This window comes from Triticum aestivum, chromosome 3D, assembly GCF_018294505.1.
Source record: "Triticum aestivum cultivar Chinese Spring chromosome 3D, IWGSC CS RefSeq v2.1, whole genome shotgun sequence".
Lineage (NCBI taxonomy): Eukaryota > Viridiplantae > Streptophyta > Magnoliopsida > Poales > Poaceae > Triticum > Triticum aestivum.
In genome coordinates, this window is record NC_057802.1 from 183,692,114 (window position 1) to 183,704,874 (window position 12,761).

The window sequence follows — 12,761 nt, forward strand, 5'->3', positions numbered from 1 at the left end:
TTATTTTGTCTTCTTACAAGGAAAGATGTTGGTTAAAGAGACACGATGATTGTCAAGAATGAATCAATTTGTTGTTATATGAATGGAAACCACATGTGTCATGTTCGACATATACTTCTAAATAACAACAATTATTTTGTAACTGTGTTTCTTTATTCCATGGCAACCACTGGCATTCAACTAGTCAAAATAAAGGTGGATGAGATTAGTGGATGAATATAAAAGGAGAAGAGATGCGACGACCCCAATGAGCGCTCGTGCGCCAATTGTGAATCTCGGTGAAATAGTTTTTTCTTAGTATAGAAAATAGTTATGTTTTGAACCAAACATATTGAAGATTACAACCGTTTGGATTGACTCGGCCTACATCAGGTGATCGATGACAGAGATGGAACAATACTTAATCCCAAGCTACAGGGAATACAACTACTCCCTTTATAAATTAATATAGGATCGTTTAGATCCCTATTTAAACGATCTTATATTAGTTTACAGAGGGAGTATTTGTTATTATCAACCAAAGATGCATAAACTAGCAAATTACATTAAGATCATGATGCTTAGCTACATGGTGCTGATATGCTTAATTATGCATGATTGTGGGGGTAACTAAACATGCGGTTAATTACATGCACTTATCGTACATGCAGCACGACATAATAACTCTTAATGCGGGTTTCGTGGATCATGGCGGCCGTTGGCCCCGGACCCCGGGTAGTCCTCTGTCTGCAGGTCCACCCTCCTGGCCAACATCTCCTCGTCGTCCCTCAGCAGTAGATGCATCTCTCCTCCGACCGCCACCTCCTCCGCCGTCGTCGGCGTCGCCTGCCCACCATCGTCGGACACGGCGGCGGCTGCCGCTCCCTCCCTCGGCAGGAACATCTTGCGGTTGCCGCCGGCCCCGGCCACCGCCGCTGCAAGGACGAGAAAAGACAAGGCAAATATGAGGAGGATGGCCTCCGGCGAAGGTCCGGCGAGCCGAAAAGCTCGTTCAATCCGTACAAACCGTGGGCGAGGAAGGAGCAGGAGAGGAAGGCCAGCAGCACCAGGAGGAGAGGAACCGAGCAGTTCGCCCTCCCCATCTTCACCAGACGCAGGTCGACCAATTAATGGACCGAGAAGCTTATCACTTGTCAGCAAGCAGCTGAGCGGTTTTTGGCAAGCACTGGTATTGCGGGTGTGTGGCCTTGGCCTCAGTTTGTCACAGACGGGTCTCCATTATATAGTGTGAAGTGACGAGGGTCACATCGGCCCAGGTCAAACGAGCACACTAGCTAGGCATGTGGCTTTCTTTGCACTGAGCGCCAGAAATGTGCGGGACGAGCTAGGGCCACGCACGTACGCCCACATACACGCTATGTGTGTGTGTGTGCGTGCACTGGCATCCACTACCGTCGCACTGTTGTGTTGCGCCGTGATCTCGATCGGTCTATCGGTCCTGCGGGAGTGAGTGCGCAAATATCGTCCGGAATTACACGACATTTTCTTATCATTGTGGCGGATTTACACGTTTCATCGAGCTGACATCTAGTTTTGTGGCGTGTGAGATTCGGCATACAGATCCGATAGGCGTGTGAGATTCGGCAGCCTGGTCTAGGCTTGAATTACCTGTCGAGAGAGCTTTTGCAAAAATACCAAGCATGTTCGTTAATATTGGCAAAGGTACCGGCAAAGTCAAAATATGTGTGCTCTCACGCGCACACAAACGAGTTCATTTCAGTATGAGCTTCATGTTCTCAGTGCAGCCTCGGCTGGTCATTGCCCTTCGCCGGCTCAGCTGTAGCATCACTTCGCACAATGCCCGGGTGTGCCGTGATTGCTGAGTCCGCTGTCAAGGTTCATGTTTGTGTCCTTGTCTCGATTTCACGAGATTCTTCAATGGCGATGACAGAGCGGCTCGCAATGATGGCATCATTGCTGAGTCCTCCCAAGTTAATTAAGATCATATGTGGCGGTCGATGGAGGGTTTGTCGACTTGGTAGTGCATCATCGTGTGCATGTTGTTCCATCTTGTTTGTTTTTGGGTGTGTCGTGTATGTTTTTCTTGTATCCTCTCCTCTTTAGTCCTCGTGTGCTTTTTAATAGGGTGCAAAGCTTTATAATAAAAAATGAATACAGTCCAGGTGGGGATGGTCCCGACCTACACTTCAATGTGAGTTTTGAGAGATTGTGCGCATATTCGTTCTTTATCTTTCTCAATTTGAAGTGTGTTATGGACTGCGAGCGTGTACTTTTCACATTGTGTGTTGCACATGAATTTTACATTAAATCTTTTTTTTTGCGAATGGAATTTTACATTAAGTTGTACAACGATAGGAGTGGTAGTGGCGGCATGGCATGTCGGCCATGTTGGAAAATTGGGGAAGTTCATGATTAATTTTAGTAAATAATTAATGATTTTTTTTCTCGAATACGCAAGTTGCGTATCATTCCATTGATAGGTTGGGAGGGAATACATGGGTGAGCGTCTTAGGTGTCGTACACAGAGGATGGCGGTACGTAAGCGCTACGGTGAGCAGCGAGGAAGGGAGGATGCTCAGCCTTGCTAGTTACATTTTATGTTACATGAATGATCCTATCGAGCCCTTTGGCGCCGGTTCTTGCCCATAGTTTCGACTCCTGTTGTATGTCCTCGATGAGTTTGTTGTAGGAGGGTGCAACATTGTCGAAGAGGGTTGTGTTGTGGTGTTTTCAAATTGCCCAAGAGGTGAGGATAATTAGGGAGTTCAGCCCTTTGCGGAGGCAAGCCGGCACGCTAGCCTTGGCCGCCGTCCACCAGTCGAAGAATCCGGTGGTGCCGTCGGGTGGTAAGGTGGGTATGCGGCACCACGCCATGATGTCGTGCCATATGATGCGCGAGAAGACGCAGCCGACGAGAAGGTGGTGTAGGGTCTCGTTGTCTTGACTGCATAGCTTGCATAGAGGGTCATGTGGTAGGTTGTGTCGTGCGCGCCGGTCAGCGGTCCAACATCTGTTTAGGGAGGCGAGCCAGAGGAATATCTTCGCGTTGGAGGGAGCCCAAGTCTTCCAAATGGGGCGTCAGAATGGAGCGGTGGTGGCTCCAATGAATAACGCGTGGTAGGCCGACCGTGCGGAGTAGTTGCCGTCGGCGGTCCACTTCCAGGAGAGCTTGTCTGGCTCGTCGGAGAGCTCAACGGCTTGGAGCAGCCTCCATAGCTCAACGTACTCGATGACTGCACGGGTGTGTAAGTTGCCGTGGATGTCGGCGATCCAACCTCTGTTGCCGAGAGCCTCACTGACTAGGCGTTGACTCATGCGTCGCCTCGGAATGAGGGCGGACAGGGTAGGAGCGATCTCGGGGATGGATCGACCATTGAGCCAATGATCCTGCCAAAACTTGCAGGTGTTGCCATTTGCCAATGGTCCAGGTTGTGGAGGCGCGGAAGAGCTCGGAGGCCTCGTGATCTCACGGGAGATGGAGATGTTTCCAGGAGTGATCCGGATCGGTGCGCTGCAACCACAGCCAGCGGGCGCGGAGGGCAACGCCGGTGCGATGCAAGTCGCGGACCCCCAGCCCACCAAGCGCAATGGGGTGGTACACCTTTTGCCAAGATACGATGCAGCATCCAGCTTGAGCATCTTTGTTGCCATGCCAGAGGAAGTCACGAATGAGTTTGTTGATCTTCTTGAGGATTGCCGGATTTAACGCCGGCGCTAGCAGAATGTGCACCGACATAGCAGTGAGGATGTGCCGGACGAGGGCAAGTCGCTGGCCACGGGACAACAGGGAGGCCTTCCAAGTAGCCAGCTTCTTGGTGAGCCCGTCGACGAGCGGAAGGAGGGCGGAGGCTGGCACCTTGCGGGTTGAGAAGGGTAGCCCTAGGTATTTGATAGGAAAGTCCACCGTCGGGCAAGAGAGCTCTGATGGTGGCGAGATGGTCGTGTAGCGACCCGACCTCAGACAGTCAAGTCTCGGTGCTTAAGTGTCATCCCTGGATCGGTATGCTGACACACACAGTACTCGAGGATTTATAACAAAGGTAAATCACATGTATAAAGTAACGTAAATACTATTACCTCAATCCAAATAGCGGAAGTAACAATAAGGTTGTGGATTCCCATCAACACCAACGGCAAAGTTGAGTGTAGAAATCGTAACCCAAACGTATCACTTACTCGTCGTAAGATATCCTGCAACATGAGACGTTGCAGCCATAAAGGGTCAGTACATTGAATGTACTGGCAAATTCACACCATGGGATAATGATGAATAATAACTATCACTACATGCATATATGGCTGGTGGAGGCTCTATGGTTAATATGTTTTTGCGAAAAGCCAATTTTTTCCTACATCAAAGGAATATTTTTATTTAACTACAAAGTTTGTTGAAAATATTGAGAAGGTTCCTCTAACTCAATCCCAATTAAGAATTAACAACCCAACAAATTAATTAAATAAAGTGATGAGATCCATACGATAATCCAAGAACCAGATACTCAAGATGTCCATAATCGGGGACACGACTAACCATGATTAGTTTGTACACTCTGCAGAGGTTTGCGCACTTTTCCCCACAAGACTCGATCACCTCCGTTGGATTTCTCGCACTACATGGTGTTTGAGAAATGGATGACCGAGACACAGTCTTTCAGAAGCACTAACTCTTTACTCTGGGTGGACAGTTACACCTATTTTCCCTCTACATCTGCTAGCCCACCACTGAAAGAGGTCATGCAACATACTCAACTATGCTAGAGCCCATAATAGCTTGTGGCTGCACACGGAAGTTTCTAGCATGAATAATCTTATGATCCCTTTGAGCCTGGGTGGCATTCCATAGGGTGATCACACGGGTCCTCCGGGATCCCCTTGGGCAAGCATTGGGTTCTCCAGGTGCCCGGGCAAACCACTGGGTGCTCCAGGGTGCCCCAACCAATCCACCCAGATGTGTATTAAAGTAGCCACCTTAAGTTCCCCTTAGATAATAATAACTCTCACATCTTTCATGACTTCTCTCGAACCAATCCACGTCTACGAGCATAGCATAGCAGTATAAGCATAACATAGAAGTAACTCCCAAGGTTTGATAATAAACAGGGCAATAGGTTCTACCTCATCATCTACTTCCCAATACCCACCTGTTATCAAATCCTAACCATGCAATGTTTGAGGGTTGAAACTAATGCATAAAAACTGGGTAATGAAAAGTATGATCAAAGTGTGAACTTGCCTTGTACGGTTGATGAAGATGATTCGCACTCATACCTCCTGATAGTTCTACTCGTCACACTCCGGTCAATCTATCGTAGGCAAGCAATAGTAACCACACATAAGCAATCACTCAAAAGATCGAAAAGCACGAAGAAGACAATTCGGAAAACATCAAAACCAAGCAAATAAATCTTGTAACATAAAACAATTTCTAACGATATCAAAATTATGTGAATTTGGCCTTATCAGAAATTTTAGGTCAAGAGCTTCGATTTTCAAAAATAATCAACTAAATCGGAGTTATAAAACTCAAGTTACGATCGAACGAAGTTTAAATACAAACCTGTTTGAATTCAAATTTTAAAACTTACGAAAATATGTTTAAGTTGTTTTACTGGATAGAGGGGATCATAATGAAGAAGTGGGCGTTGGTTTCGTTGGATTTGGACAAACGAGTAAAAAGTAGTGATCGTTTGAAACAGAGAGACTAATCTGTAAAAAAGATAATTACATCTAGGTCCCTGGCCGAAATTAAAACAGGAAAAAACTATCGAGCGAACGCTCGCTAACAGAACCTAACGAACGAAACTGTTCATTAATAGAACCAACCGGGTGAACGTTCACTATATAACTAAACAAAAAAATCAGATCTAGGTTTTCTCAAGAAAACCGATCTAGGTTTTTTTTTAAACAAAACGAAAAGCAAACCGGTGAACCGGAGGCGGTCTATTACTGGTTCAGGGCGGCGGGGGCGGTTTCCGGCGAGGCGAGGCGACGGCAAGCGGCGCTCGGGCGATGCGGCGAGTGGAGTGGCGGCGGCGCGGCTACGCGGGGTGGCGCGGGGCAGCAGCGCGAGCGGCGGCGGTGACGCAAAGCGGCAGCGGCTGTAGACCTCGTCGGCGGCAGCGGCGGTTGGCGAAGTGCGGGCGGCAGGTGGCGGTGTGAGGGCGTGATCTGCGGCGGCGGCGGCGCGAGAGGAAGAGAGAGAGGGGTCTAGGCGCCTTAAAAAGGGGGCGAGGCGGCGCTCGGGCAGTGTCCCGGTTAGACACGGCGGCCGGCGGCGTGACGAGCTCGGCCTCCTTCGGGAGGTCGGTGGCGGGGCGGAGCGCAGTTGGTCCTGTTTTGTCGGCTGGGCCTGGGCCAGCCCAGTCGGGGAAAAAGTTTTTTTTATAAACATTTTTCCAGACAAACAAAAATAATAAAAACAAAATAAATAAAAATACTATATAGACATATAATATATCAAATTTTCAGAAAAAGATTTTTTATAACGTGAACATTTTTCTAAAGTCAAATAAAATCCACACAAATTCAAATAAATCCAAGAGTGCTACTGGTCTTATAAAATCCAATAAAAATCATTTTAAAAATATCAAAATGATTTCAAATTTATTTATCTCCAATTTTCAGATGTAGGGAATCATTTTACCCTATTTTTCATATATTTTATTTTTTGAGAAAATAATTTGAATAAAAATCAAAATAACTCCAAATTGAAAATAATTTCGACGGAACTTTAAATTTGATACTTTTAAACTTCCAACTCATATTTCATATGTTTTGAAAAAGTCATTTTATCTTCTCTCATGAAAATCATTGAGTTGCTTAAAGTTTCTGAATTGGAAATATTTTCCACATGGAATTCAAATATTTTCAAACACCCTTTTCATTTTTTTAAATGGAAGAAGTCATGTCATCTTCTCTCTAGGGTTTTGTACTTGAAAATAATTTGAATTCATGGAGATCATAAAAGCAAAATAAAAGTTTGGGAAAGTCCTTTTATTCCCTCTCATTTAATTTTCATAAAGAAAAGTTTCAAATTTCACTCAATTTCACACAATCAATCACACAACAATCAAGCAAACAATCAAAACTATTTATTTAATATAACATTCTAAAATTTAGAATTTTGGGATGTTACCGGTCGTCGGTGCACTTGATAGCATGCAACAACCTAGTATACTAGATGAACAAGAAAACATGTACAACAGCATCGCACACGAAACAACAACTACAGATAGAGATATGAACAAATCACGATGGACTACTGTTCGTTAGCTGCTCCGGGAGCGACGTTTTTGATGAAGATGTTGGCGACGATCTGTTGCTCGCGACAGCGATGAAGACGACGATGAGTAGCACTGCCTGACTCGGATGAAAGATGACCCGTGATGACGAACTTGAGCAGTTGTGCAGAGTGCTTCCCAAAAACCTAATTCGTCCTCTCTCAGTGCAGGATCGCAAGGATGAACGGTTCGGGAGACCTGCTCTCCCGCACATGATGCACACTGGCGTGCGGGATATAGTAGACTACGGTGGCGGGCAAAGTTGCGAGATGAGGCAAAACCCTAGGTGTTTTATCGGAGAAGGAAACAATCAACTTGTTTGTCAAGACACCAAAAAAATAAAATGGCAAAAGGAAGCCGCACCCCTACAAGGCAAAGGACCGGATTTCGGCGGATCATTCACGCGTATGTGGCATGCGCGCACCGCACGTAACCAGCGAGGCGAGCGAGCGCGCATGTAGTCTCCTATATCTCTCCTCAACAGACCACTTAGAGTGGTGGAGAGAACCCACTTTATAAGGATATCTCACACTTCCTCAACTTTCGGAATGGGACTCAACTTTAGGACCACCACTTGCTATTTCATACATGGGCCACTTCGAGATTTCAAAAATTATTAATGGGCCAAGCCCATTTAATTCTAACAAGTCGCCTTTCTACAAGGATCTTAAACCTAAATGTTCAAGGGTGTAGTCGGGGACGATCCTCCTTAGGGTAGTGGTATCTAAGTGGGACTCATTATGGAACACACGAGTGTTGTGAGTCTCAAATCTTCTGAACGACGGCGAGGGCGTTGGTTGACCAAATGTCATTGTTGGAGAAGTTTGAAAGTGAATTTCACAATTAACCGGATAGGTATTTCAGGAAGTTTTGCACGATGGGTTGAAATACCCGGGGGGGGGGGGGGGGGGGTGGCTAACATAAGAAAGAGGGGTATCTGGTAAACCTGAGGGAAGCAGGAGACACGCCCCCCAAAGTTAATTGTTACACACGCTATTACTATTAAATGTTAATGTTGTCTAGTTAGTCTCTTGATGTGCATGTAAGAGATCTGATTATGATGATGATGATATTACATGATGGAATTTTATAACCACAGGAAAAAATCATCCATATATTTTGGTGCAACACAAAAAAATTTAACCGAAAACCCGTAGAACAATTGTTCTACGGTATATATATTAATAAAAAAAGTTTATATACAAGCCTTAGGGAAAACAAGGGGAAGGAAACGTCTACCCAATTCCTGCTCTAGCAAAACCCAACATGATAAATTAGTTGCAATCTAAAACTTGATCAATCCAACTTGAGAGGAGAGCTTCATTTTTATCCTTGATTCTGTGCTTGAGAGGTCTTTTCTCAGCATGCATTTCCATGAATGTAGAGAGAAAGGCTTGGTGCAACACAAAATAGAAGTGGTGCCGCTAGCTTCCTGTGGGGCACAACGAATATTTGCACTATGTACGGCAGAAATTAGGCAGTGCCGTTCGTTCACAACTCACGCGCAAGTGGAAGTACATCGGTGCATGTGTGCATGATATATCACATCATATTGACCAGTATATACCTAATTCTTTCGGCCACGGAAGACGTTCATACTCGACCAGAAATCTTGTCAACTTTCCTACATCGAACCCCCGCTAACAAAGCACATCTACACATGAGAGAGATATTGGCGCCGCCTCCTCGCAGCGCCGCGTCGTCTTCCTCCCTCTCGTTGCATCTCACAACTCTCCTGAGGTTTCTCTCTTCTCTTCTCTCAGAAACACACACATGGTGATGAACTTTACACACACGCATATACACCAAGGAAGAACACACAGGCTTTGCCGAGACTCTCCCTTGGCACCCACAAGCACTACATTGTTTTCTCAGCCCACACGGCCTCATTTCTATTCAACTCAAAGTAGTATATATACACAAGCTTTAGGCTCCTGCCATGCACTTCACGCATCACTAGAGCCACTACTCGACTAGTTTCTCCATGATCCACACGACTCTGCATGCAGCTAACTAACTTGACTCAGCTCGGTTACTACCTCCACCAAGCGAACTCTATGCAGCTAACTAACCACGCTGCATGCAAGCTGACTAAACTGATTCACCAATTCCCTCGGCTAGTACTAGTACACCCTGTTGGCCTCAGCACTTGCACCGCAGCTTCACGCAGCACGCACACTCGCCACGGCGCAGCGTCCCGCACGTCCCGCGCGCACCTGACACACCCGACGAGCCCGACCGCAGCAGACGCCGTGGTTTATTCCAACACACACACCCTAAGCCACGGCCTCGCCGTCCATCCTGACAGGACTCCGGCCTCTCGTCGACTACCATGGAGAACGCCCTTCTTCACCTCCGGCGACACACGCCGCAGCTTCTCTTCTCCGCGCACTGACGCCGCCGACCGCAACTACAGCCGATTTCCTCAAGCACGAACTCGAGCCACACCTGTTACAATGCATACGGGGTTTCTTAGACTCTTGGGCGCGCCAGGGCACGTACCTTACGCCCCAGTCCACGCCGAGTGCCTGGTCCGGCCCGCTCTGCCCACTCCCGCGACATGCACGCACACGTCCGGGTCGTGCGAGCCCGCCTAGGACCAACTCCACGCTCCCCCCGATCTCGCCAACAGAACACACACAAGCTGCACTCATGCACGGACACGCCCGTGCACACCGCACGCACGACCCGCCGTGGACCCGACGCGCCCAGCGCGCCTGGCGCGCGCCCATACACGCGCCCGACGTGACAAGCTCGTCGCCATGGTTGCTGCCGTCCGACGCCACCGTGTTCTTCCAACACGAGCCGCCGCAGATGCCATGCAACGCGGCCACCTCGCCGGCCGCTGTCGCACACCGCCGCCGATGCAGCTACCGCCGCGCTGCGCCCCGTCGAGCGCCAGTCACTGCCGCCGCCGAAACCCGCAGCTCCGTGCGCCGCCGTGCCGCGTCTCCGTGACTCGCGCCACTGCGCCTCCACGGCCGTCGAGCCGAGCTGCCGCGGCCTCTGCGCAACCACGCAGCTCCTCCGCGACCTCCTCGCCTCCGCGACCGCCACTCCTCGTCGCGCGCACGGCATCACGCCGCACCACCGCGGACTCGTCGCCCGTCGTAGTCGCCACGCGCTCTCCGCGCGTCACAGCCTCCATGTACGCTGCGCGCTCCGCGGACGCCGCCGCGCGCCACGGCCGCCCCTCGAACTTGGCTCTGGATACCAAATGTTGGCGCCGCCTCCTCGCAGCGCCACGTCGTCTTCCTCCCTCTCGTTGCATCTCACAACTCTCCTGAGGTTTCTCTCTTCTCTTCTCTCAGAAACACACACATGGTGATGAACTTTACACACACACACATATACACCAGGGAAGAACACACAGGCTTTGCCGAGACTCTCCCTTGGCACCCACAAGCACTACATTGTTTTCTCAGCCCACACGGCCTCATTTCCATTCAACTCAAAGTAGTATATATACACAAGCTTTAGGCTCCTGCCATGCACTTCACGCATCACTAGAGCCACTACTCCACTAGTTTTTCCATGATCCACATGACTCTGCATGCAGCTAACTAACTTGACTCAGCTCGGTTACTACCTCCACCAAGCGAACTCTATGCAGCTAACTAACCACACGGCATGCATGCTGACTAAACTGATTCACCAATTCCCTCGGCTAGTACTAGTACACCCTGTTGGCCTCAGCACTTGCACCGCAGCTTCACGCAGCACGCACACTCGCCACGGCGCAGCGTCCCGCACGTCCCGCGCGCACCTGACACGCCCGACGAGCCCGACCGCACCAGACGCCGTGGCTTATTCCAACAAGAGAGAGGTTGTTCTAGCCAAACCACAGTCGGCACGTAATTAACACGTGGGGAGAGATCCAAAGAGAGCATTAAAATTAGCTAAACTACTGTACTTTGTTAAGTCAAATCACACTCAGCTAGCGTGCAACACGCAAGCACCATACCATGCATAGAGTGACATGCATGGATGGATATACTTGGACAGAAAAGAAGACCGCATGCATGCATGATGCATGGCGGGTGTCACGCCCACTACTATATGTACTGGAGATTTTGGCAGATGACAAGGTGAGACAACCCCTTTTCCTTTGCATGGACGATATGGTGGATGCGCTGATCACTCGCACTGTTAGCCACATGCGAGCATGGCTGCGTCCAATGTAATCCCACCATACATGCATGTTGCAACTTTGACAACACACAATCATCCGCCGCACTACCATATCCACACATCCAACCAAACTGCATGCACCCAAAGGTGTTACGATTTATAACAAGTAAAAGAAAAAAAAATCACCACTCGCCAAGCAAAACTCGTAGGGGCATATGCAGGTGCAGGGACACACACCTGCCCAATCATGCCCGGCCGACTAATTGTCTCGCGATCCGCAAAGCCATTAGATCCCGCACGAGAGCACGTCAAGTTTTAAGTTTCAGTTTCTGAAACTTACAATTTTGTTGTTCGCTTGTTCCAAGTTTCACGATTTTGTCATTCGCTCGTACAAGTTTTAGCAGTTGAAATTTTACGATTTTTAAAAAATTCATCGAAACCTACTCAAAACTAATCTTGTTTGAGACACCTCGTCACAAGAAACACGAACATGCAAATGCAACTTAATTTAAAATTTTAGTTGAAAAGACACAAGAAGATTAAAATTCAAAAGCGAAAAGAAAAACAATGGGTTGGCGTTGGGGTTACGATCCTGATAATGAGTACTAGGGGTACGAATAAGGGCAGAGCCTAGCTACAGCGCAAGTGTAACACTTGGTGTTTAACGAGTTCAGACCACTCTCGGCGGAGGTAATAGCCGTACGTCTCGTGCCCTAAGGCTTGCTTTGATTTGATGGGTATGGTTACAAAGGTTGCTCGTGTCCGACTATGGAGGGGGGTGCGGCTTATATAGAGTGTGCCGCAGCCCCATGTCCTCCACGTCGCCGGGGCATTAAATGACACGAAATGCTTCAGTTACAGATGTGATGAGCCTCTATTACGGCAGTTACATGTAACGGTAGCCTTGACTTTGTTTAATGGATGACTTAGGATTCCTCGACCGTTGCAGCTCCCACGCTGCCTGCTTGCCTCCTTGGTCCAAGTGGTGGTTCATCAGCCGAGTGGCGGGTGGTCGTCCGAGTGCCATCGAGCCATCCGAGTGGACTTCCTGATGTATGCATCGGAATGCTGGCATGATCCAGTGACCTACCCATGGTGGTGATGGCCCCATGTGGGTCCCAAATGATGGGTCCTTGACCCTACCTGTAATAGGTCACTTCATCAGTCGGTGCCACCGCACTTGCGTGCCACAAAGTGCTTTTTTCAGGATATTTCACAATTAATTTAACCCAGAAATAAATCATAAACATGGCATCAATAGTATTAATCTCGCACTGATTTCTACCATGCAAACTCTTACGACACAAATAGCAAGCAAGGCAAAAACAGTAATAAATAGAAGAGGGATAAGGCATCTCCAACGCCGACCCTCAAACCGCCCGCAACCAT

At 48.3% G+C, this 12,761-nt stretch overlaps 1 protein-coding gene across 1 annotated transcript; it reads right to left on the bottom strand.

The window, feature by feature from the left end:
* Positions 1-266: 266 nt before the first annotated feature.
* LOC123074464 (uncharacterized) lies at positions 267-1,189 on the bottom strand. The gene is made up of 2 exons (XM_044497311.1): positions 1,007-1,189; positions 267-914 (listed from the first exon to the last, which is right to left on the bottom strand). Exons 1-2 carry the CDS (start codon positions 1,080-1,082, stop codon positions 667-669), a joined length of 324 nt encoding a protein of 107 aa, XP_044353246.1. The 5' UTR covers positions 1,083-1,189; the 3' UTR covers positions 267-666.
* Between the last annotated feature and the right edge of the window lie 11,572 nt (positions 1,190-12,761).

Bases quoted from the DNA above. Each gene is read 5' to 3' on its own strand.
- LOC123074464 (XM_044497311.1), bottom strand. From the start codon at position 1,082: ATGGGGAGGGCGAACTGCTCGGTTCCTCTCCTCCTGGTGCTGCTGGCC. The intron at 915-1,006 runs GTTTGTACGGAT...TCGTCCTTGCAG, and splicing joins CTGCTCCTTCCTCGCCCACG to CGGCGGTGGCCGGGGCCGGC.